Here is a 26814-nt window from a genome sequence, read left to right on the forward strand (position 1 = left end):
GTGGACACTGGCAGCTTGTCTCTACTATGGCCAGAACCAGAGATATTAGCCTACAAGCAGCTGGCCCCTGCTCCAACTTCACACGCCTAATATGCAGTTTTATATTTTTATTGGTGAATTGCTCTGGCTCCTGAGCTCTGATCCCCAAGTTCCCAGTACCTCCTGAAAGGTGGGACTCTCTAGTTTTTTTATCCCATTCAAATCTAAGAAATCTATTTTCAGGAATTTGAGATATATGCAGTCAAGCAATCTGCCCTCCCACCGGAAAATTATGAATATTAAGCCCACTCCACTATACACCCTCATCTACGTATTAAACACCCACCACCACCCTAGAAGTCATGTACCAGGGCACCTTCATTCAGCCCAATGCCCCCTTCTACAGTTTAGCCCCATCTGTGCAGTAAAGGAGTAATTAGCAGAAAATACTGCTCCAGGTTCTACATGCTGAGCGGAAGATAGAACCCCCCTACCGCCCCCGGAACATGAAAGCTGCCGCTGATAGCACCCTCAACCATTACCGCTGGAGGATGGGTAGGGGGCCCAGTGCATTGCTGTGCCCAGGGGCCTACACTGCTGTTAAGACGGCTATGGTGACCACGTGCCCATGTAAGCTGCGCGCACCCCGTTCGCATGAATGCGGACTTCAAAAGCTTGGTGCTGCTAGGTGTGGACACACCTAGCATCCGGGAGGGCCCGTATACTGCAGATGTAGCCACGATGAGCGTGGCTACATCTGTTGTCTATGAGTGATCTGTACTTAATGTAATATTTTTCTTGAGATAAACACATTTTTTACATTTTATAAATACCCCAGCAACAGTTTGTCCCTTCTGAAAATGTTCAAACAGTGACAGAAAAATTCATAGCCTAAACATGTGTCTGAAAAGTTGTCTTGTGACCCTGCTATTGTTTGTTAGTATTTACTGTATGTAGTCTGACACACAAAAGACTAAATGCATATAGGAAGCATGGCCTAGGGAGCTTGTCATTTATATATAATAAATCTACAAACAAAGAAGTGATAACACGTGGCGCTACTGTGGTAAAGTTACATCTCTAGTTTATATAAGAGGGATGCTCACATATAATAACCAGTGCTGGTAGATCATATAGTCCTTTCATTAAAAGGAATTCCCCAAAATCTGAAAATGAAAATGGAAGAACAATAGTGCAATACAAGATGATGATCAAATCTTGGATTTTTTATTGGTTCCACTCACATAGATGCAAATAAACTGTGCATATCATCCTCATAAGTATCCAGTCTTAAACTCCAGAAGGATACGTCCAGTGTCCCAGGCCCCTACAGTGAGGGGTCCCACCCCCAGCTCCAACCGTCAATACCTGTAAACCTGCGAATCAACAGCAGTCAGCGCAGGGAGGACTTCTTAAAACAAGCCTTATCTGCACATCTGCTCTCTGCAATCCATTCCGGTAGGTCCACAACACTCCACATATATGTAACATCACAATGTATGTGACATCACATAGGGGTGGAGCAGTGTGGCAGAATATTCATTTTTTTTTGGGAGGGAGGGTCCCTGTCTATTTTGTGAGTCCCAGGCCCCATAATGTCTGATGGCAGCCCTGCTACTTTATAATGTTTTGCTTTGCATGCATATTTTAACAATTTGTTTGTGTACATGCTTAATGGTACTGAATGTAAATTGTATGGAAATTGTATGTAAAATCATATGTAAATCGTAACCAGCTTGAAATTATTACAGTGGTGTGGGGGGCCGCAGAAAATGCGATCGCCTCTACCTGTCAATCAGGCAGAGGCTTTCGCGGGGTGGGGGGGGAGACAGACATTGCGGGGGTGTGGCCTAAACACAGGGGCGTCAGGATGTGAATGGGGTGTGACGCATGATCGTGTCGGCTGCCGTGATCGGTAAGATGGCGTCGGGCCTCTTGCGAGTGCAGCTAAGCTGTGCCGGCAGGAGGCAACCTTAGTTTCTGCTATCAAGCAGAAAATTGCGATGCGATTGCAAGTTCTGATCGATGAAGGTGTGGAGGCGGCGGTCAGCATACCGGGCGGCCTTGCTCTGCGAAGGGCGGCCCCCAGCATGCGATCTCATGGATTGCAAATTCTGCAATTCTGCTACTAAGCGGAATTTGCAATCCAACCTGAATCAGGCCCCTTGAACGTTGATCCAGATCACCAGGTAAGAGACAGCTGAAACCCCATAAGTTACCAACTTACCTGCCTACTCAATCTATTCACACCTGGATATTACACAAGTGAGTTTTGTTTTGTCAGGAACTTTTATGTAAAGCAGTGGTCTAACATTCAGCGGAAATCAGGGTTGTAATGTTTTATCCCTGGAAATGTTTAAATTTTTCATGATTGATGAATTGAACAATACAAAGTCTCCTATTCTGTATTTTGGATGCCATTCTCCATATGCATAGATGCAGCTTTCCTGCCAGGTACATTACCGGTGTTCATATACCCTACTGACAGGCACATTGCAGAGACCCACATTGTGTGGCTCATTCCACTTGCTCACATTGGGGCCTTTTCTCAATTAATATTTCCACAATACCCCCCTCCCCCCCCAAAAAAAAAAAACACTACATTGACACATACTGTAAGCATCAGTATCAACTTCCTGTATCTACATGAGACCACAGCAGATGTCATATATGTTCCTGTGTGATTCCCCTGCTAATGCAACCACTTTACTTTTACACATAGCAGGGAAAACGAGTTTTATGGTAAGAACTTACCTTTGTTAAAACTATTTCTGCGAGGTACACTAGGTTCCACAAGTCTGGACAATGGGGTGTAGAGTAGGATCTTGATCAGAGGCACCAACAGACTCAAAGCTTTGACTGTTCCCAGAATGCACAGCACCGCCTCCTATATCACCCCGCCTCCCAGCACAGGAGCTCAGTTTTAGTTAGCCCAATGCAGTAGCAGGAAAAGAGACGACAACGGTTAGTAGCCACATACACCACACTCTCACGACAAGAGAAGTGTCAGCGGCTAATGCCATATCAACCCAAAGAAGCTAAGTGCGTCAGGGTGGGCGCCTTGTGGAGCCCAGTGTACCTCGCAGAAAGAGTTTTAACAAAGGTAAGTTCTTAACATAAAACACGTTTTCTGCTGCGGGGTACACAAGTCTGGACAATGGGGATGTCCTAAAGCAGTTCCTTATAGGAGGGGATGCACTGTAGCGGGCACAAGAACCCGGCGTCCAAAGGAAGCATCCTGGGAAGCGGCAGTATCGAAGGCATAGAACCTTATGAACGTGTTCCTGGAGGACCACATAGCCGCCTTGCACAATTGATCAAGGTTCGCACCACGGTGGGCCGCCCAAGAAGGTCCAACAGACTGAGTAGAATGGGCCATAATGTGAGCAGGAACTGACAGACCAGCATACACATAAGCATGTGCAATCACCATTCTTATCCATCTTGCCAGGGTCTGCTTGTGAGCAGGCCAGCCACGTTTGTGAAATCCAAACAAAACAAAGAGAGAATCAGATTTTCAAATAGAAGCAGTTCTCTTCACATAGATACGGAGAGCCCGTAGCCCCGTACCACATCCAAAGACCGCTCTTTGGGAGACAAATCAGGAGAGACAAAGGCTGGAACCACAATCTCCTGATTAAGGTGGAACGTAGAAACCACCTTAGGTAAATATCCGGGACGAGTCCTAAGAACCGCCCGGTCACGGTGAAAAATCAGATATGGGGAACTACAAGACAAGGCACCCAGATCCGACACTCTTCTAGCAGAGGCAATAGCCAGCAAGAACACCACCTCAAGGGAAAGCCACTTAAGGTCAGATGAACCAAGAGGTTCAAATGGAGGCTCCTGCAACGCTTCCAAAACCACTAACAAGTCCCAAGGAGCCACAGGCGGGACATAGGGAGGTTGGATACGCAACACACCCTGAGTGAAAGTGTGAACATCAGGTAAAGTCGCAATTTTTCTCTGAAACCACACCGACAAGGCAGAAATATGAACCTTGAGGGAGGCCAGACGCAGGCCTAAATCTAGGCCCTGCTTCAGAAAAGCCAATAGTTTGGCTGTACTAAACTTGGAAGCGTCATAATTGTTAGATAGGCACCAAACAAAGTATGAATGCCAGACTCTATGGTAAATCCGAGCAGAAGCCGGTTTCCGGGCCCGCAACATAGTTTTAATGACCTCTTCAGAAAAGCCCTTAGCCCTCAAGACGGAAGCTTCAAAAGCCACACCGTCAAAGATAGCCGGGCTAGGTCCTGGTAGACACAAGGGCCTTGAACGAGGAGGTCTGGGCGTTGTGGAAGTAGAAGTGGACGCTCTGACGATAGGCCTTGCAGGTCTGAGAACCAGTGCCATCTGGGAAATGCCGGAGCTATGAGAAGCAGATTCCCTTTTTCTTGCTTGAACTTCCGAATTACCCTGGCAGGAGTGACACCGGAGGGAACACGTACGGCAGCCGAAACCTCCACGGCACCGCCAGCGCATTCACAAATGCTGCTTGAGGATCCCTTGACCTTGCTCCGAAGACCGGAACCTTGTGATTGTGTCAAGACGCCATCAGATCCACATCTGGAAGACCCCACCTTTCCACGAGGAGTTGAAACACTTCTGGATGGAGGCCCCACTCACCGGCATGCATGTCCTGACGACTGAGAGAGTCCGCTTCCCAATTCAGGACTCCTGGAATGAATATTGCCGATATTGCCGGTAGATGGCATTCTGCCCACTATAGAATCCGTGAGGCTTCCTTCATTGCCAAACGGCTTCGAGTGCCGCCTTGATGATTTATGTAAGCCACTGTGGTGGCGTTGTCCGACTGTACTTGAACAGGACGGTTCTGAATTAAATGCTGGGCCAGGTTCAACGCATTGAAGACCGCCCGCAACTCCAGAATGTTGATCGAGAGGAGAGATTCCTCCTTGGTCCACCGACCATGTAAGGAGTGCTGCTCCAGCACCGCACCCCAACCTCTTAGACTGACATCTGTCGTCAACAGGACCCAGTTGGATATCCAGAAAGGACGGCCCCTGCACAATTGTTGGTCCTGGAGCCACCAGAGCAGCGACAGACGGACCTCCAGAGTCAATGAGATCATTTGAGACCTGATCCGGTGAGGCAGGCCAACCCACTTGAGAATCAGCTACTGGAGGGGGCGAGAATGGAATTGAGCATACTCCACCATGTCGAATGCTGACACCATGAGGCCCTGCACCTGCATCGCCGAATGTATCGACACTTGCGGATGAGAAAGGATGCAACAAATCCTGTCCTGAAGCTTCAGGACTTTCTCCTGAGACAAGAACAACCTCTGGTTGTGAGTGTCCAACAGCACTCCCAGGTGCACCATGCTCTGAGCAAGGACCTGGGAGGATTTCTTCCAGTTGATGAGCTTGTAGAAACCGGACCGTCATATCCAGATGACACAGGAGAAGATCTGGGGAATTTGCCAGGATTAACAAGTCGTCCAGATACGGCAGTATCCTGACCCCTTGACGGCGGAGTACCACCGTCATCACCGCCATAACTTTGGTGAAGACTCGCGGAGCAGTTGTTAAACCAAAAGGTAACACCCGAAACTGGTAATGGATGTTGCCAATAGCAAACCTCAGGTATTGTTGATGTGACACTGCTATAGGAATATGCAGGTAAGCATCCTATATGTCCAAGGAGACCATGTAGTCCCCAGGTTCCAAGGCCAGAACTATAGAGCGAAGGGTTTCCATACGGAACTTGGAAATCTTCACAAACCTGTTCAATGCCTTGAGGTTGAGAATGGGCCGCGAGGACCCATTCGGTTTTGGGACTAGAAACAGCGGAGAATAGTACCCCCGGCCCCTCTGAGCAAGAGGCACCTGTACTACGACTCCTGTATCCAGGAGGGTCTGTACTACCGAGTGTAGAGTTTTTGCCTTTGTCCGGTCCAAAGGGACGTCTGTCTGGCAAAATCGATGAGGGGGTCGGTTTTTGAAGGCAATGGCATAACCTCGAGTGACGACTTCCCGTACCCAGGTATCTGAAGTGGTCTTCAACCATTCCTGGGTATACCCTAGAAGCCGGCCCCCCACCCTGGGATCCCCCAGAGGGAGGCCCGCCCCGTCATGCGGCAGGCTTATCGGTCTTGGCAGCTGGCTGACGGGCAGCCCAGGCTCTTTTGGGCTTCGGCTTACCAGGCTTGGAAGTGCGGGCCTGCTTATGGTACGCCTGACCTTTTGCTTTACCTGAAGGACGAAAGGGGAGAAAGGACGTAGACAGGCAGTTTTGGCAATAGCCAAGTCAGCCACTATCTTATTTAAGTCCTCCCCAAACAGAATATCTCCCTTGAAAGGGAGTACCTAAAGGGTTTTTCTAGAGTCCAGATCCACAGACCAGGATCTCAGCCACAATATCCAGCGAGCCAGGACTGACGTAGTAGAGGCCTTGGCTGCCAGGAGACCGGCATCAGAAGCCGCCTCTTTAATATATCGAGAAGCTGTGACAATTTATGACAAGCATTGTCTAGCATAGTCAGAGGAGATTTCAGCTTCTAACTCCAAGGCCCATGCTTCAACAGCCTCAGCAGCCCATGAAGCTGCAATAGTAGGCCTTTGTGCAGCACCCGTGAGGGTGTAAATCGCTTTTAGACAACCCTCCACACGTTTATCCGTAGGCTCTTTCAGAGATGTGACGGTAGTGACAGGCAGAGCTGAGGAAACCACCATTCTAGCCACATGTGAGTCCACTGGAGGAGGTGTTTCCCAATTCTTAGACAGCACTGGCGCGAGGAGATAGCGAGCCAGCATCTTCTTTTGAGGCACAAACTTCGTACCCGGGTTTTCCCAGGGTTCCTGACGTATATCCACTAGGTGATCAGAGTGAGGTAAAAGCTGTTTAACCACCTTCTGACGCTTGAACCTATCTGGTTTCTTAGTAGGCACGGATGGCTCGGGATCATCCGTATTCTGCAGAATTAACTTAATAGCCTCCAAAAGGTCAGGAACATCCACATGTGAACTACCCTCCCCATCAGCCGTATCTGAGTCAGAACCTGTGGGGTCAGTGTAAGTGCTGTCCTCATCAGACAAGGTGTCAGTGACAGCAGTGGATTGTGAGGAGACGAGCGCTCGCTTAGAGGACCTCTTGGACTTAGGCGAGCGTTGGTCAGACTTTTTAGTAGTCAAGGACTGGTTCAACTTCTTTAATTGAGCAGATAAATCGTCCACCCACGGCGGGTTGGCTGCAGGGCCCACATATGGTTGTACCGGCATTGGGGGTCCCATAGGGGGTGTTAGTTTATGAACCAGCATATGCAGAAGCGTGGAAAAAGCGGCCCACGGTGGGTCAGTATGTGCCTCCGTTGCCACAGTCCCACTGGGGGGCGAGGAGCCCCCAGAACCAGAGCCCACAGCTGCTATATTCTCCTCATATGTGCCTGTGGCTTCAGCAACACCAGCAGTGTGTTCCGCCCCAGAACCGTTACCGTCAGAAGCAGACATGATATAACTTGCAGTATGAGGTAACACAGTCCAATTATCAGCAGCACAATATCCCAAACCCAACTCCCTGCGCAGTGTAGTCAGCACTAGCAGAGATAAAGGAGAGATATGGTGACCAAATCACAGAGAAAAATACGTAATACAGTATATCTTTGTGAAAATCCTATATTAGATAACACCTGACACATCAAGCCCCCTCAGGTTATAGAATATAGGGATAGCAAGTTGAATGAAAGACACGAGATGGAAACACTCAGCTATCAAATGCACACACAGAAGGTCACAGTTTGTACAATGCAGAGGTTATTACAGACAATATTACTGCACTGGACTAGCTTACACAGCTATATAACAGTAGATATAAGAGTACACAGTAAGAACTGGATAATCACAGGGTAATTGTACTATAAAACCCTGACTAAATGCACTCTTTCTTAACTATCACCGTCTAAAAAGGCAGGTAGAATACTTAAGTGTCATGTAAAGGCACAGCGCTGACAACCAGGCGGCTTTACATAGGAGGATTTGCCCAAGCAGTCCCAGGAACAGTGAGCTGAGGGATAATGGTGCCGCAGACACTGACTGGGAGTGAAGAAAAGACAGATATGCAGCTCCAGGGCGGGAACATTTGCGGGAATGGTGCCCTGGGGCTGGGGGAGGGGCTTCAGGTCTAAGCCTTATCCCCCTTGCTGGCAAAACCACCGGGTACTGTGGGCGATATAAGAAGTGGTTCATACCCTCCAACTGTACCTTTTTAATAGGTACAGTACCTTTTTTTCATGGTCTGTACCGATTTTTGCCTCTCCAAACTTCCATTGAAAGTATAGGAAAAGGGATGTGGCCACGCCCCCTTTACACGTGGCCACGCCCCTTTTTGGATTTGTACCGATTTTTCTGTGTAAAATGTTGGAGGGTATGGTGGTTTAGAGATAAAACCCGACCTGCGTCCATGCCCTGGTGATCTAGTGGGATCGACTGTACTGCCACAGTGTCCACCGCCAGCATGCGCGGCCCGCCTCCCACTGACCGCATCGGATCGTGATAAAGACCGGGTCCCGCGAGCGGGACCCACTTACCACCTCCCGAAGCGCGGCCAAGCGATAGCCCCAGCCGTGTGTGTCTAACATGATGAAAACCGGAGCCTCCACTGTAGGTACCCGGCAACCAGGGCTCGGGAGTGTACAGCGCCGCTGGGGAGAGCTGGAGCTGCAGCAGTGAATGTCACAAAACATTTACCACCGCTGCTGCCCTTGAAGTCTTCACTTTTTACCTCATAAAAAAGCTTTTCTCAGGACTGCTTGGAGCAGCCCCTCTGTTAAGTGCCTGCTTACTGCAGCACCAACTGCCAAACTGAGCTCCTGTGCTGGGAGGCGGGGTGATATAGGAGGCGGTGCTGTGCATTCTGGGAACAGTCAAAGCTTTGAGTCTGTTGGTGCCTCGGATCAAGATCCTACTCTACACCCCATTGTCCAGACTTGTGGAGCCCAGTGTACCCCGCAGCAGAAAGGATCCTATCCGAGCCCCTGTCCCTCGATGTCATCAATAATACATCTGGAAGTTACTTCATTTACTTTGCTTATGAAAAGCAGTTATAAATGATATTTATCAGGTCAAATACCTGATAATTAATAAATGGTCCCCTTTGGGAGGCTCATTGTACAAATCTCTAAGAAGACTTCTGGCAGGTACTGTAGATTAACAGATTCCCATTGCTTTGGCTGATTTAACGGCTGCTTGCAGGCTTAAGGCCAGAGCCGTAACTAGGTGTGTGCAGAGTATGCTCCGCCCACAGCGCATATGCACTGAGGGCGGAGAACTGGCACATCTTCCCCTCCGCAGCAATCCCCATCCACCACATGACACAGCCGGCCAGCACGCGCGATAGCATCAATCTGCTACCGCTGCCCGCCCGCAGCTGCAGCGCTGCCGCTTGCCTGTCTCCCTTGAAGGGAGTCCTTTCCAGGCTGTCAGCAACCCCACCCCGCGGCCTCCCACCCGCGATCACAATCTGCCGCCGCCGCTCTCCTGCCTCCCTTGAAGGGAGTCCTTTACAGGCTGTCAGCAACCCCTCCCCGCGGCCGCCCACCCGCGTCCACCGCGGCCTGCCAGCACCCGCGATCACATCAATCCGCCGCCGGACGCTTCAGCGCTGCTGCGGCTTGCCTGTCTCCCTTGAAGGAGCAGTCAGCAGCGGCTGTGTTAGACTGAAGCAGATCTCCGGAGCTCCACCTCCACATATACGTGAGTGTAGGAAGGAGAGTTCTGAGCAGTAGCGGGCTGAGGCAGAGGAGCAGACTGGTGAGGCACAGAGGGGGGGGGGGGGGGGGGGGAGGGGGGGGGGGGGGATTTAGATAATAAACACAGCTGTCAGCATAATATGGCGGTAGGGTTTTTGAAAACAGTGGCCAGCATGATATGTGGGTGAGGGGGGGATTTACATACAGCAGCCAGCTTACACACACATGGGCTCAGCAGCTCCACACTAATTGTCCCTCACTGTTCCCTACACTCAACCTCACTGCACCCTACATTCACCTTCACTGGACCCTACACTCACCCTCACTGCTTCTTACTCCCACCCAGGGCCTGCCAGCCCCCAACCCTTGCTGGCATCTGCTGATGTCATGCCACCGTTAGATACCTATTGCTTGGACCCAACCCACCCTCCTGTCACACTGGGAGCAATAATTGCAAGAAACAGCTCTGCTCCCACCCTCCCTTACTGCTCTCTATAACAACCCTCACTCACTGCTCCCTACACTCACCAACACTGCTCCCTACACTCTCCCTCACTGCTACCTACACCCAGGGCCGTAACTACGTGTGTGCCAAGTGGTCTTGGCACACAGCGCAGTTGCCCTGAGGGCGCAACGGCCAGCGGCATGTAATGAGTCAAATTGAATCATTACATGCCGCCTCTGCTCTGCGCCGTGCGCCGTGCTGGAGGGAGAAGAGACCAGCGCTGGGCAGCGTTCAAGGAGGAGGAGGGAGGGGGAGCAGGGAGCCGCAGCAGCGCTATTTGATTGGTAGTAAGCGTCGCTGCAGCATCCCTCTCTCCTTCTGTATTGGCTGCACGGCGCTGCTATGGATGCTGGGATGCGGTTCCTTTATCCCAGCATCCACAGCAGCGCCAGGCAACCAATACAGAAGGAGAGGGGGATGCTGCAGCGGCGCTTACTACCAATCAAATAGCGCTGCTGCGGCTCCAATCCCCCTCCCTCCGCCTCCTTCTCACCTCACTGCCTGCACCGAGAGGGAGATGCCAGCACGAGGAGCCTGTCAGCGGGGAGAAGGTAAGTATATCCCTCTCTCTCTTTCTCTCTCAGGGGGACACCGTCTGCCGCAATGTGTAAAAAGGGGGCCTGGCTGCCGCAATGTGTAAAAAGGGGGCCTGGCTGCCGCAATGTGTAAAAAGGGTTCCTGGCTGCCGCAATGTGTAAAATGGGGTCCTGGCTGCCGCAATGTGTAAAAAGGGGGCCTGGCTGCCGCAATGTGTAAAGAGGGGGCCTGGCTGCCGCAATGTGTAAAAAGGGGTCCTGGCTGCCGCAATGTGTAAAAAGGGGTCCTGGCTGCCGCAATGTGTAAAAAGGGGGACTGGCTGCTGCAATGTGTAAAAAGGGGTCCTGGCTGCCGCAATGTGTAAAAACGGGGACTGGCTGCCGTAATGTGTAAAAAGGGGGACTGGCTGCCGCAATGTGTAAAGAGGGGGACTGGCTGCCGCAATGTGTAAAGAGGGGGCCTGGCTGCCGTAATGTGTAAAAAGGGGGACTGGCTGCCGCAATGTGTAAAAAGGGGGACTGGCTGCCGCAATGTGTAAAGAGGGGGCCTGGCTGCCGCAATGTGTAAAAAGGGGGACTGGCTGCCGCAATGTGTAAAAAGGGGGACTGTCTGCTGTAATGTGTAAAAAGGGGGACGCTGTCTGCTGTAATGTATAAAAGGGGCTCTACCTGGTGTAGTGGCGCTACTGTGCAGCGTAATTTGAATAATGTAGACTACTGTGCACCGTAGTATGAATTGCTATTATTTTGTGGCCACGTCCCTTCCCCATGAAGCCACGCCCCTAGAATTTTTTTGCGCAGGGGGGGGCGCCACTATCGTTTCTTGCACACAGCGCTAAAATGCCTAGTTACGGCACTGCTTAAGGCCCTCATACATCAGCAATCGATTGGGGCAATTTGTTGTTTTGCAGATGATTGTGCAAATAAATCTGCAATGTGTGGGGCTGAGAGATCATGGATTCAGACCAAAAATGCGCCCATACATCAGTATTCACAAAAAAAATTCACAGATTTTTTACCAGATTTAAAAATTCCCCAATCCACCAATCTGCGCCCACCATTCCAGATATTTTTTAGTGATTTGAAGATCATTTTCAGCAAATACAGATCTGCCAATCTTAAAAGGCTCATTAGTTTACTAGAAACAGAATCAAATCTGCTGATTGTTTTACATACACTAGCAATCTACAGCCCTAATTGATATGTGAAATCCATCATGTTGGACAACCTGATTTAACAATCCCAATCGATTACTGGATGGAATCTGTAAACCCCATACATTGCAGACGTTTTTTACAGAATATTATTCAAAACGCCAAATTGCTACGGATGATTGCTGATGTATGGAGACCTTATCATGCAGTTCTCCAGGGCCTTAAATAAAAGCCTTTGCAGGATCAAAACTAAAAGTAGGGGATGAAACAGGAAATTCAAGTACTTTTGTGTAGTGGAAATGCACACTACTCTCTTTTTCCCATTTTAATAATTATGCTACACAAAATTAAATTGATTTCTTTCACTGCTCTGCACCAACATCTTCCCTCAAGTATTGCAAAATGTCTGCTTTCTCTGCAACAGCCACCTACTGGGGTAGAAATCACAACTTCCGCAAATCAATGTACACAGCTATGTTGTGCTTTTATATATGTTTAATTGCAATATTTTTATTCAAATGCTTTAGTAAATATAAGGAGGGAGGGAAGGAAAGACAAAATGGAAAATAGGGATAGAGGGAAGGGTTTCAAGAACAATAACACATCCAAACACAAAGTTGAACAAATAAACCGTTCTGTAGTGCATCAATACAGTGAACAAGATGAGTGAAGTACATTACAAGAGATGCATGCACTAGGGAACCTATGGCAGGTGCAAGATACATACAAATGATTCTACTGTACAAGCCTAAAGACATGGGGGTGGCGGTGGGGGAGGTATTGTGAACAGTAAGCCAGAGTGATCAGATGAAAGTAAAGGAAGTTACTTTATTATCTATTACACTAGCGAAATACTCCACATGAAAAGAAAACCAAATTGCTATGGAAACGAGGGAAGGTAAGGTTTAGAACTTCCAGGTAAGTGCTGTACATCATTTTACTGCATTAAGCATGTAATGTAGGAACTTTGGATTCAGCATCAGTCAGGTGATTAAGAAAAATTTAATAAGTAGACCTAAATAATTAATCCCCAGGTATCAATACCCTGATTGACCTTTACCGGATACGGTAAGGTATCCAGAAGTGATCAAGCCATTTTAGTGGGCAAAACGTTTCTTCTTGATCCGTGATACCGCCGTGGCCTGTCTCCACTCATTGACCCCCGCTGACCTCACTCTTCCAACAGCCTTCTTACAGCCCGCACCTTACCTCTTAACGACTGTGATAACACTGCAATCTACTCTCATTCACAGATTCCAGCCTATGTCATTCTTATAGCAGCCGTGTCTAGCTCACATGTTCTGGCAGGTATTTCCTGGTTGGCCTCCTAAGGTATACCATTCAGTTATCCTGAGCTAAGCTAGAAGAGTGTATTCTGTATAATGGAGTATTTTTTTTCATTGTGCACATGACTGTTGGTAATACTGTTTGACATCTGTAAGATGCCTATAGGGGATGCATCTAGTCTAAAAGACAGTGCTCAGGCATTCTAACGATAATGATGTTAATTTATTCTATGTTAACCAACCAATAGGAAAGAAATTATTGTCTCTAATACCAGTTGGATACAATTGTTGCAATTTCTCCACTTGCTAGACAAACAGAACAGCTCAGCTGGATTCAGATACATAGGGGTATATTTACTAAGGTCCCGATTTTGACCGAGATGCCGTTTTTTCATCAAAGTGTCATCTCGGTAATTTACTAAACTCAAATCACGGCAGTGATGAGGGCATTCGTAATTTTTGGGTAGTCCATGAAAATAATTACGAATGAATACACCATCGGTCAAAACGCGGCTGTTTAAGTATGAATCTCGGTCATTTACTAAGAAGTGCAAAGCAAAAAAAAAAAAAACACTGCGGTGAAAAATTACAACTCGGAAAAAAGTGCTAAAAAAAAACAGACCTGCTTTTTTAATCCGTGATTGTATAGGCATGCAGGGATCCATGAGATCCGTGCATGTATATCAGTGGGAAGGGGTGGGAAAGTGGTTATTTTCTAAAAAAAAATTGCGTGGGGTCCCCCCTCCTAAGCATAACCAGCCTCGGGCTCTTTGAGCCGATCCTGGTTGCAGAAATATGGGGAAAAAATTGACAGGGGTTCCCCCATATTTAAGCAACCAGCATCGGGCTCTGCGCCTGGTCCTGGTTCCAAAAATACGGGGGACAAAAAGAGTAGGGGTCCCCCGTATTTTTAAAACCAGCACCGGGCTCCACTAGCTGGACAGATAATGCCACAGCCGGGGGTCACTTTTATATAGTGCCCTGCGGCCGTGGCATCAAAAATCCAACTAGTCACCCCTGGCCGGGGTACCCTGGGGGAGTGGGGACCCCTTCAATCAAGGGGTCCCCCCCCAGCCACCCAAGGGCCAGGGGTGAAGCCCGAGGCTGTCCCCCCCATCCAATTGGCTGCGGATGGGGGGCTGATAGCCTTTTGTGAAAATGAAAAGATATTGTTTTTAGTAGCAGTACTACAAGGCCCAGCAAGCCTCCCCCGCATGCTGGTACTTGGAGAACCACAAGTACCAGCATGCGGCGGAAAAACGGGCCCGCTGGTACCTGTAGTACTACTACTAAAAAAATACCCAAAAAAAGACAAGACACACACACCTTGAAAGTAAAGATTTATTACATACATCCACACAAACATACAAACATACTTACCTATGGCCCCACGCAGGTCGGTCCTCTTCTCCAGTAGAATCCAAGAGGTACCTGTTGAATAAATTATACTCACCAGCTCCAGGGTCCCAGGCTCCTCGTAGCATCCATTTGTAATCCACGTTCTTGATTAAAATAAAAAAACGGAGAGCCGAGCCACGCACTGAAAGGGGACCCATGTTTGCACATGGGTCCCCTTTCCCCGAATGCCAGAAACCCACTCTGACTTCTGTCTAAGTGGGTTTCTTCAGCCAATCAGGGAGCGCCACGTTGTGGCACCCTCCTGATCGGCTGTGTGCTCCTGTACTGACTGACAGGCAGCACGCGGCAGTGTTACAATGTAGCGCCTATGCACTCCATTGTAACCAATGGTGGGAACTTTCTGCTCAGCGGTGAGGTCACTTTCGGTCAACCGCAGGGCAGAAAGTTCCCACCATTGGTTACAATGGAGCGCATAGGCGCTACATTGTAACACTGCCGTGTGCCGCCTGTCAGTCAGTACAGGAGCACACAGCCGATCAGGAGGGTGCCACAACGTGGCGCTCCCTGATTGGCTGAAGAAACCCACTTAGACAGAAGTCAGAGTGGGTTTCTGGCAGTCGGGGAAAGGGGACCCATGTGCAAACATGGGTCCCCTTTCAATGCGTGGCTCGGCTCTCCGTTTTTTTATTTTATTCAAGTACGTGGATTACAAATGGATGCTACGAGGAGCCTGGGACCCTGGAGCTGGTGAGTCTAATTTATTCAACAGGTACCCCTTGGATTCTACTGGAGAAGAGGACCGACCTGCGTGTGAACATAAGGTAAGTATGTTTGAATGTTTGTGTGGATGTATGTAATAAATCTTTACTTTCAAGGTGTGTGTGTCTTGTCTTTTTTGGGGTATTTTTTTAGTAGTAGTACTACAGGTACCAGCGGGCCTGTTTTTCCGCCGCATGCTGGTACTTGTGGTTCTCCAAGTACCAGCTTGCGGGGGAGGCTTGCTGGGCCTTGTAGTACTGCTACTAAAAACAATATCTTTTCATTTTCACAAAAGGCTATCAGCCCCCCATCCGCAGCCAATTGGATGGGGGGGACAGCCTCGGGCTTCACCCCTGGCCCATGGGTGGCTGGGGGGGACCCCTTGATTGAAGGGGTCCCCACTCCCCCAGGGTACCCCGGCCAGGGGTGACTAGTTGGATATTTGATGCCACGGCCGCAGGGCACTATATAAAAGTGACCCCCGGCTGTGGCATTATCTGTCCAGCTAGTGGAGCCCGGTGCTGGTTTTAAAAATACGGGGGACCCCTACGCTTTTTGTCCCCCGTATTTTTGGAACCAGGACCAGGCGCAGAGCCCGATGCTGGTTGCATAAATATGGGGGAACCCATGTCATTTTTTTTCCCATATTTCTGCAACCAGGATCGGCTCAAAGAGCCCGAGGCTGGTTATGCTTAGGAGGGGGGACCCTACGCAATTTTTTTTTAAGTTTTACAGTGTTTATTTTTAAAAAAAATGAACCCCAGCACGGATCACACAGATCCGGCCGAGATTCATTTTGAAAAAGTCGGCAGTGTTTTGCTAATCACTGCCGTAAAAAACAGAAAAAAAAAACGAATGACATCGACATCGGAAAACCCGAAAAGGCAAAATACGGCAGCTTAGTAAATTAGACGTAATCAATTCAAAAAGTTGCAATTTTACACTGTCGATGTCATTCGTGATTGAACTTTGACCTTTTTCCGAAAATTACGAATGTTAGTAAATATACCCCATAGTTTCAAATAAAGGATAAGAGCCAAAGAAGACTGCTATATAACCATAGATGAGACTATCCTGGTCCCGTTCAAGTTGATTTCATGGCAGCCAAAAAAAATAAAAAAATTATATCCAGCTATACTAAGAAAATGAGAATATTGTGTACCTCTGGCACTTGTTGCAGGCTGAAAAAGATCATATTAAGATATTAAAATACAATTGGATTGATAAAATGATATGTCTAATAGAAAGTATAGGTGTCCCTGCGCTGTAAGCAAGTTTCCACCTTCTACTTTTGTCCCATGTGCCGATGGCAGTGAAGACATGATAGTGGTGAAAGAATGCCAGCACTGGGACGGAGCAATAGATAAAGTGTGAGCCGCTTCTGCTGTCCCTAGTTCAATCACCCCCTCCCCTGTTGTGGTTACACACTGAAGAGGAGGTCGGTGTGTGTTCCAGGGATGAGAGAGCTTCTCTGAGAGTTTTTCAGAACAGGTTGTAATGCAATTGCTTGGTTATAGGGCATTGAGTTTCTTAACGGAAAGATTTTCTGAGACGTAGATGCGGCTCTATGTATATGCAGGCTATACCCTTTCATGCACCTATAAAAGAAACAAAAAATATACTCTTCTATTTGCAGGTTATAATTATTTCTGTGTAGCTGTTTAATTTTTTGATTTGCTGACTTTTCTATACTTTATTCTGTACCTCTGAGAGTGTATGTAAATAAAGCAATCCAGGCATAATAAATATCATGAAAGAGAGGATTATGGAGTATGTGAGCTGGGATTGAGAAAGTTTTGGATAATAAGAGAGCCCCTGGTGCATAAGGATAAAAAAGAGCCTCATGCAAGACTGGGTCAGTGAAAAGGTTCCTGTCAAACAGCCAATCAGCAGCACATCTAAATAACGAGGCCAAAGAATAGGATGCATAATCTGGAATACCTATACCGCCTGCCGATTTCAGAGTCATAAATTTGTCTAAAGCTATAAATGGTGTTGTCTGCACAGTCTATTTTTTTTTTTTTGCAATATCGACCTAGCAGGAGCGTGCATCGGTATCGCAAGCTGTGTACACACGGTGCTATATGTGATTACGATTTTGACTATATAGTCAAAATCGTAAGCACACATCGCTCCGTGTGTATGTGCCTTAAGGTATTCAAAAGATGACGGTGCATGCTGGGGCTTGCCCATAGCAGCTAGAAAGCCACAGGATGCATTCCTTTGTTTTAGGATTCCCAAGAATACTCTACTGGTGTTTTACTTTTCAGAAATTTATCTAAATAACTCTGGTAATGGAGGACATTGGGGGTCATTCCGAGTTGTTCGCTCTGTATTTTTTTCTCGCAACGGAGCGATTAGTCACTAATGCGCATGCGCAATGTCCGCAGTGCGACTGCGCCAAGTAAATTTGCTATGCAGTTAGGTATTTTACTCACGGCATTACAAGGTTTTTTCTTCGTTCTGGTGATCGTAACGTGATTGACAGGAAGTGGGTGTTTCTGGGCGGAAACAGGCCGTTTTATGGGTGTGTGCGAAAAAACGCTACCGTTTCTGGGAAAAACGCGGGAGTGGCTGGAGAAACGGAGGAGTGTCTGGGCGAACGCTGGGCGTGTTTGTGACGTCAAACCAGGAACGTCAAACAATGAACTGATCGCAGATGCCGAGTAAGTGTGGAGCTACTCAGAAACTGCTAAGAAGTGTCTATTCGCTATTTTGCTAATCTTTCGTTCGCAATATTGATAAGCTAAGATTCACTCCCAGTAGGCGGCGGCTTAGCGTGTGCAAAGCTGCTAAAAGCAGCTTGCGAGCGAACAACTCGGAATGACCCCCATTGTTTCTTACAGACGGCCTCTGGCAGTACATTCTTCCACATCACTGTTATGTGCTGCTGGTTAACCCTTGTTGGTTTTGCCTTTTAAATGATTGCTACTTTAAAACCTCAGCCAGACTCATTGCAGGTCACTGAGGCCTGCAGCTCAAAGGCTTTTGCATTTACCCCTAAGTCTCTGGCTTCCACACATGACCAAACTGAAAAGGAACTGGTAGAGAACAGAGTCTTAACAGGGCTGCCCAGTGCTGAACACGTCCCCTGAGTAATCAGGCCACAAAGGATGTGGGACCCCCTGGTGATGATGTCACGGAGGGAAAGGGACCTGGGGATGCTCCATGTGGCTGCAGAGACTACAGGGTTCTAAAAGATGCGCTGAGCAGCGCTGCAGCAGTGTTCCTGACTGCAGGGTGCTGTTCTAGACAGGGCTGTATCTAGTGGTCTGAGCACCCCTGGCAAAGTAAGGGATTGCCTCCGGTACATGCTGGGACATAGGAAATGTAATGTAATGAAATGTAATTCCCTGTTCTCCCTTCCTATGCCCATGGCCAGTAGCAGCGACAGCCCACCACCCCTGCTGGCACTGGAAGATATAGAGATATGGAGGTGTTGGATAGGAAATGCCGGCAGTCGGGATACCAGCAGTAAGAAGACCAACCGCGGCATCCCGGTGCTTAGAATCCCGACATGAGTAAGGTAAGCATACTTACCTTATCCCAATGCCCCCTAACCCCCCCATCCCCACAGCCTAAACCTAACCATCCCTCCCCCACAGCCTAACCTTAACCCTCCCTTTCCCGGATCCTAACCCCAGGGCTGCCATCAGAAATGGTGGGGGCCCAGGACTGACAAAATAGGCAGGGCCCTTCTCCTGGATAAAGTGGGTGGATGCGCATAGGAAACAGGCATTATGTGTACAAGCAGCACTACTATTGTGGGAATTGTGTGCAAGGAGCACTACTGTGTGGCATATTGTCTATAAGGGATACTACTACTAACATGAATAAGGGACACTACTATATGATGTAATATGAATCAGGGGCACTACATGCGATGTAATATAAATAAGCTTGTGCTACTGTGTCATTTTAATTGGGGGTACTATTGAGTGGTCATGCAACTTCCTTGTGAGACCACACACCTTCTATGCCCCTGCTGCCTCTTTCTGTCCTGAAGTCCCTGCTGCCTATCTCTGTCCCTATGTCTTTGCCGGCACTCTCTCTCCTTGTGTCCCTATTATCACTGTCTGTGTCCCTGCTGTCACTCTCTGTGTCTCTTCCGCCATTCTATCTCTCTATATCCCTTCCGACACTGTCTCTATGGGCCTAATTCAGACCTGATCACTCGCTAGGGTTTGTTTGCACTGCTGCGAGCAAGTAGTCGTCGCCCATAGGGGAGTGTATTTTCACTTTGCAAGTGTGCAATCGCATGTGCAGCTGAGCGGTACAAAAGAGTTTTGTGCAGTTTCTGAGTTGCCCAGGATTTACTCAGCCGCTGCGATCACTTCAGCCTGTTCAGGGCCGGAATTGACATCAAAGACCCGCCCTGCAAACGCTTGGACACGCCTGCGTTTTCTCAACCACTACCTGAAAATGGTCAGTTGACACCCACAAATGCCTTCTTCCTGTCAATCTCTTTGCGATCAGCTGCTTGAATGGATTCTTCGTAAAACCCATCGCACAGCAATGATCCACTTTGTACCCGTGCAATGCGCATGTGCATTGCGGTGCATACGCATGCACAGTTCTGACCTGATCACAGCGCTGCAAAAAACGCGATTAGGTCTGAATGACCCCTATGTCCCTGCTGCCAATCTCTTTCTGGAGACCTGACTTTGGGGGGCCCCTTAAAAAGTTTTCTAGGGGGCCCACAAAGTTCTAATTATGCCCCTGCCTGTACCCATCACTAAACATCTTTTCCTCTTGCCCTTCACCTTCCCCTGCCAACCCTTCTGCTACCTCTCTCCATTTTCCTGTTACACTCATCTGGTGACATCATAGGACTCGTGCAGCTGACAATTAGAAGCAATATGGATGAACCTAAGGATGACAGATAAGCGCAATCTTATTTTAATATATTTGTCCTATGGAACCAGCAAATATTTTTGTACCGTGCAATACCTTCTCCATTTTTTACACTGCTTGATATAGCTCACCCTCAGTAGTATATATTTGGAGGTCAAACAGTATAATGCACTCATGTACTGTTTGACACCACCACACAGTATATTCCATTGAGAGAACTACTTTCTTTGACATACTGTACATAGAATAAAGCTGGGTTCACACTTGCCGATGTCACATTAGATATGACACCGCGCAAGATCCCCCTGCAAATGAGGGTCAATCAGATCTGATCGTAGATGTGCTAAAATTAGCACAGCTACGATCAGCTACTCAGACATGCAGGGGGATGCCCAGCACAGGGCTTAATCTTCCCTGCATCTCTGGCCCTCCCCCCACGGCGGCAGTGTTTTTGCACCCGCCAAGTAGCTCCCTACAGGTGGCAACCCGCTGCGCCCCGGGTTGCAGCGACTGCGTGTGTCTGGACACGCCTGCGTTGTCTGGACTGTGCCCCACCAACAGCATTCTAATGCCATTGGCAGGCCACCTCCCGCCCTGCGACCGCCTTTGCCTGTTTGTCATTCAGAGCCTTCATCCTTTTTTGGTCTCATTACAAACACTAATATGCAGATGTATCTCTCTGCATCTATGCTGCATATACCAGCGTTCTGTAGCAGGACTGCAAAGAGTACGGGCCGCAGCATGTTGCTGCATATACATTGCTAGCCAACTCCCATTAGAATGAATGGGTGGCAGGAGCGTGCATAAGCACGGACTGCCGGCTCCCATTCAAAAGCCGGCATAGCGTAGAGTACGCCTTGCTATGCCAGGAGTTGTGAGCTGTGATGCGGACGCATTGCAGCCACAATGTATGGCGACACATCTGTATCACCAACAACAATATATTCGAACAAATATGTATTAGTACGCTGGTTCTGATATCATAGTATTTTCTTTTTCTTTATTTTTAACCAAACAAAAAGCATTTTGTTTTGCTTTCCAGATAACCAGCTGAACTATTGTAGCTAGAAAGCTAGAAGTGGCAGGTTACCCTAATATTAGCGTTTTCCCTCTAATAACATTAATACGCACCCAGCCTGGAAGACACAGACTTACCACGGACAACAAGCACCTGCAACAAAACACTGCTTTTCTTTCATACTCCCTGGGTTGGGGATCATGAGTTCTACGTTATTGGAAGAACTTTTATGACAATTATATGTTCAGCCTACAGTCCCTTTATAACAGATACAATGTCTGTATGAAGTCACATATGTATTGGTAAATATTCTAAATATAAATTCATTAGACAAAAATGGTTCTGTTACTTTTCCTTCTATTTATATGAGTTTTTATATTGATTTTGGGGTTCATCACTCATCACGCATTGTTCTTTTGTTTATCTTTCTTTTTTATGTAGCTAAGCTGATATCTCTGATTGAAATTTGCTTGGACATTTGAAGGTTTATATTATAACAATTTTTCACTGATAACCCTTAAGAGAAAATGCATAACTAGAAGGTAAAATGCAAAAAAGGTTTTATTGAATCAAATTGATAAACTTCACATCTCTTTCAATTAAAGGATTAGAATAGAAGTGTCCCATAAGCCAACACCACTGCCTTCCGGCCACAGATTCCTCTCTCTGTTTAATTGACCTTTTCTTCAACCTCTTCAACCCTTGATGAGACAACCTTTCCATCCACAACTTCTTCAACAATGGTCTTAACTTTTCTGGTTCTGTTTGGATCTAAAAATATAATATAGAAGAGATTAGATTTCAATAATCACACTATTTTCTCTTTCTTATTCTTCTGTATCTATGGTAATTTTAAGAACCAGCTAGATTTATTCCCCTGTGTGATTATATGCTCTTCTGCCAAAGAATATGAAGAAATGGAACAGGAAAATCCAATGTCAAGTAATATGTGAGACTGCAGATATCAGATCCGGACAAACAGAGGGATTTTCTTTGCATTTGAAATATTTACAGTTATAAAATCATTACATTGTATTCTCCTATTTTGAACTCTACTTATGATATAACCAGTACACATGGAAATTTCTTATAAGAAATATGATACTCAGTAAAGAATTTACAGTCATACAGTTTATAGTTAACCAACATCCACTAAATCATGTTACCTTTTTTAGAGTCTACAGAAGATGTCTGTGATTGGGTAATCTGTGCGGATGATGAAGATGAAGATGATTTGACGGCTACGTTTGCACTTGAACTTGAACTTGAACCGAAACCCAGTAGACTGCAGGAAGAAAGTTTAATATCATTAAAATGTTTCATCATGTTCCTCAAGTGTCTAAAACATTTTCAAAGTTAGGTAGTGTGAGGAATGAGTTCCTGAAGAATACATAGTGGATGAGTTTTTAGGAGCAGCACAAAAAAAGAAGCCAATTTAATGGATGGCTGAGGGTAAAATGACAAGTTAGAACATTTAATTAATGTACATTAATGGTTTCACAGACTTTCACATGATCCCAATGTTGCCTGTATTATGCAGAAGAGCCCAGCATCTTCCTGTTTCTAGATTTATTTTTTCTCACCTTAAATCTCCCTCCAACAGGATACGATAGGTTTCAATTTCCTGCTCTAGTCTGGTCTTAATATCAAGAAGCTCTCTATATTCCTGGCTCTGGCGTTCCGTATCTGATCTGATCTGTATGAGCTGTTCTTCTAGCCCGCTGATGTGATTCTGTAACTGCTGAAGTTGTTGTCCATAGCGGCCTTCTGTCTCACCCAGTGTTTCTTCAAGGGATTTTTTCTAAATTGTGTCAAGAGGACATTGTGATACATAAAGATTTTCTAAATTCCTCTAGCCAACACACAACATATTATTACTGGAGAATATATTATGTTATTGTAGAAACATTAACTATCATGTTTTTATGGTAGAGTCTCGCAACAAATTGGCATAGTATTGTGATTACTACAATTTCTTTCGCTCACTATCCATTCAACATTGTGTAAATTTTAAGAATTTACAGTATGCTGACTTAATGGACCAAAATTTAAAATGTGATTGTCTTAATGCTGAGATAACAGAATTCATGTTTATTTTTCTATTTAGTTTATTTGGCTTACCATTGCTAGTTGAGATTGGAGCTCAATCTCTAAGCCTTGGAGGGTACGTCTGAGGTCAGAGATTTCACTCTTGCTTGTATTCACTTGTTCCACGCCAGCTGTGATCTCCTGCTTTATCTCACCACTCTGAAATGGTAAAACATATCTTGTTTTTGTTTCTTCTGATGTTCCTGTATATATTAGCAATACTATAATCACATTATAAGGACACAGATATTTATGTCATGAAAAGTAATCTTACCTTTTGGGCGAACCATGCCTCGGCTTCTCTACGGTTCTTCTCAGCCAATGCTTCATAATCTGCTCTCATGTCATTCAGAAGCTTTGTGAGATCGATACCTGGGGCAGCATCCATTTCTACGTTAACTTGGCCAGCAGCACTGCTCTTTGCAATGCCCACCTCCTATAGAAAAATACAGATAAAGTGTTAAACCAATAGAAATCATTTCCATAGAAACTGACTTGTACTCAGAAGTTTGTTTCACAATTATTAGAAGCAGTAGACTAGTTTTACATTGAGGCCATGTGGCCGACAGTGCTGTGCTTTCCAATTTGCATTTATATATAAGACATTCCTTCTTGTAAACACATGTGACAGAACATTGAAGACTTTCTGAAATATGCTTTGTCAAACATCAGTGCATAAGGACAATGCCTCCACATTTTAAAAGTTGAAACTATGGCTTCTCAACAACATTTGGAGATGTTGGAGCCTCAATGAAACATGGATGTGTGATGAGCAAAAGAGTTTGGGATAAGGGTTCAGACATTTAATTAATAAACACAGAGGACAAATATAGGTTTGTGTGTTAAAAAAAGATCCTCAAATCCTTCCTCAAGCTCAAGAGACTGTTGTAAATGTGCATTTTAGCACAATCTATTGTAAATTGTAAGTCCAGTATTCTTCCATGTGAAGATTATACAACTGCTTCCATTCTGGAAATATACTATAATTGTTTTAGACTGTAAGCCCTTTCATGCAGTATTCTTGATCATATTTTTCTATGATTTGTAATTATTCTGATGAGGCACTATAGTGCTTCTTTATAATAATTACAAATCACAGAATTATAATAATATGATTTATAGTTGTTGTTATTATTATAGGCAGTAGTATGAGTTACATGTATTGCTTAGTTTGCACAGCTGTGTGGGAGATGTCCACACTATAGACATATAATAATAATAATAATAATAATAATAATAATAATAATAATAATTCTAGTAGTAGTAGTATTAGTAGTAGTAGTAGTAGTAGTAATAATCTGTGGGATTTGTTGAAAATTATATAATAGCACTCAGTATGTACAGGTATGTGCTTCTGCTATAATCCACAGTACAGCACAGATATTTGCTTTCTTCTGTTTACACATATTTATCAGTAAGTTTTTCTTTCTATTCTATAGCTTCCAGCGATGTAAGGTTTGTCTTAACTTTTTAAAATGTTTTAGAAAGAATGATAATCTTGTACCAATTCTGTTATTCTCTTCTGCTTTCTCCAATGTTATTTACTTGAAAAACATAAGTTAGTTCTTACCTCCTCATGGTTCTTCTTCATGAAGGCTAGCTCTTCAGACAAGCTCTCAATCTGGATCTCCAGGTCTGCTCTAGACAGGGTCAGTTCATCAAGGACTCTGCGGAGGCCATTGATGTCAGCTTCCACGCTCTGGCGGAGAGCCAGTTCATTCTCATACCTTAGAGTGAAATGACAGAAAAAAATTATAATACAAAATAAGACAATAAAACACAGCTGGACATATTTAGTGCTGCAAGAGTGTATTTCAGTAAAATTTTGAGGAGGCCTTTAATTCATATATCATTATCTCAACATTATTATTATTATTATTATTATTATTATTACAATTAGAAATAATCAATTTATGTCACATTTCAATAGGCAGCATGGCCTTGCAGATTAGAAGCCTATCTAAAAGTCATTAAATAATTAAGGAGCTTTGACAATAAATCTGTAACTTACTTCAGTCTGAAGTCATCAGCAGCCAGTCTGGCATTGTCAATTTGCAGAACAACTCTAGAGTTTTCAATAGTGGCAGCCAGGATCTGTAGAGCAGGAAAATGTAAAAATCCTGGTTTTCTATAATTTTAATGTTTGGAGAACTGCTCAGATTTTTTAAATGTTCCTACTGTATGTACATAATCCATAAAACTGATAGACTGAGAATACAATTTCTGTTTTCCTGTATGTAAATTTGTTACAATACAAACTAATTTATAAAGTACAATACACTGTATATAAATATGGAACCATACAATCAATATTTGTATCACATTGTATTCATTATTTAGCTTTAAAACAATATTAATCGTTTTATCAGAAATAAATAACATTTAACTTTGAATAACTTTGTTCATAGTATATTTTTAAATCATTTCTATAGCATATATTGTGCCTCACCCCCTGCTCCTACAGATTAAAAGTAAATACAGATGGATAGAGCTTGTTTCTAGTCCTAATGTATTCTAAATTATTGTGTAATTTTTTATATGAGTACAAAGTAGTGAGCCCAGAACACAGAACATACAGTATATAACTAAAACCTGACATTTTATATCCAGCTTCCTAATTTATCATATATCAATGTGAAGTTCATATTTAACATACATATATGACAAAGCTTATCTTAGATTTTTCTGCCAGTCATGTGCATATGCATTGTGGTAGCGGCTATCTACACCCTGCAGCAACTTGTCGCAGCGTGCGTATATACCATGCATTCCTATGGCGTCACGTTTGTTGCGAATATAAGTTAAGATCAGCATGAACACATCTGTATGTTGATTTGTATCATCTTCATCTTTATCACATATTGATTTGTATAACAAATACTCATTTAATTTTGTTATTTGAAAAGCATTTAAAAAACCCATAATGGACAGAACTGTACCTTGCTTCTCAAGTCATTGATGGTCTCATAGTATTTGCTGTAATCTTTGCCTGTGGCAGTTCCATGAGCACTAGTTTGTTTTTCATACCATTCTCTGATCTTAATTTCCAGGTCATTATTGGAAGCCTCCAGTGCTCTCACTTTATCCAGGTAAGAGGCTAGACGGTCATTGAGGTTTTGCATTGTCTGCTTCTCACTTCCAGCAGAGCCACCAAAGCCACTAGATCCACCTCCACCAAAACCAACAGCAGAACCTAAGGAAAACCCACCACCGGATCCACCACCATAGCCCCCAAATCCACCCCCACCTAAACCAGCAGAGCCTAAGGAATACCCACTACTGGATCCACCACCGTAGCCGCTAGCAGCAAAACCACTTCCAAAGCCACCACCTGAGTTTCCTCCATAGCTGCTACCCCCATACCCTCCTGAACTTGATGTTTGATAGGATGAACCTCTAACAGAGCGATTAGCCATGGTGATATTTTGGTGGTGTCCCTCTGACCCAGACAAGTGTGGATACACAGACTGGCCTTTAGGTTCTATTTATATGGGTTCTAGTGGGTGTTTCAGTTATAAAATGAACATCCTCCTATAGAAAAAAAAATTCTGCCTGGTCAACACCTGT

General features: G+C 45.5%; 1 protein-coding gene across 1 annotated transcript; it reads right to left on the minus strand.

Annotated features, from left to right (window-relative positions):
- Positions 1 to 21753: 21753 nt before the first annotated feature.
- LOC135055580 (keratin, type I cytoskeletal 47 kDa-like) lies at positions 21754 to 26794 on the minus strand. The gene is made up of 8 exons (XM_063959812.1): positions 26187 to 26794; positions 25259 to 25341; positions 24818 to 24974; positions 23522 to 23683; positions 23281 to 23406; positions 22743 to 22960; positions 22326 to 22444; positions 21754 to 21930 (listed from the first exon to the last, which is right to left on the minus strand). Exons 1-8 carry the CDS (start codon positions 26661 to 26663, stop codon positions 21830 to 21832), a joined length of 1443 nt encoding a protein of 480 aa, XP_063815882.1. The 5' UTR covers positions 26664 to 26794; the 3' UTR covers positions 21754 to 21829.
- Positions 26795 to 26814: the final 20 nt, after the last annotated feature.

The sequence above is a fragment of the Pseudophryne corroboree genome, chromosome 3 (genome assembly GCF_028390025.1).
Source record: "Pseudophryne corroboree isolate aPseCor3 chromosome 3, aPseCor3.hap2, whole genome shotgun sequence".
Classification (NCBI taxonomy): domain Eukaryota; kingdom Metazoa; phylum Chordata; class Amphibia; order Anura; family Myobatrachidae; genus Pseudophryne; species Pseudophryne corroboree.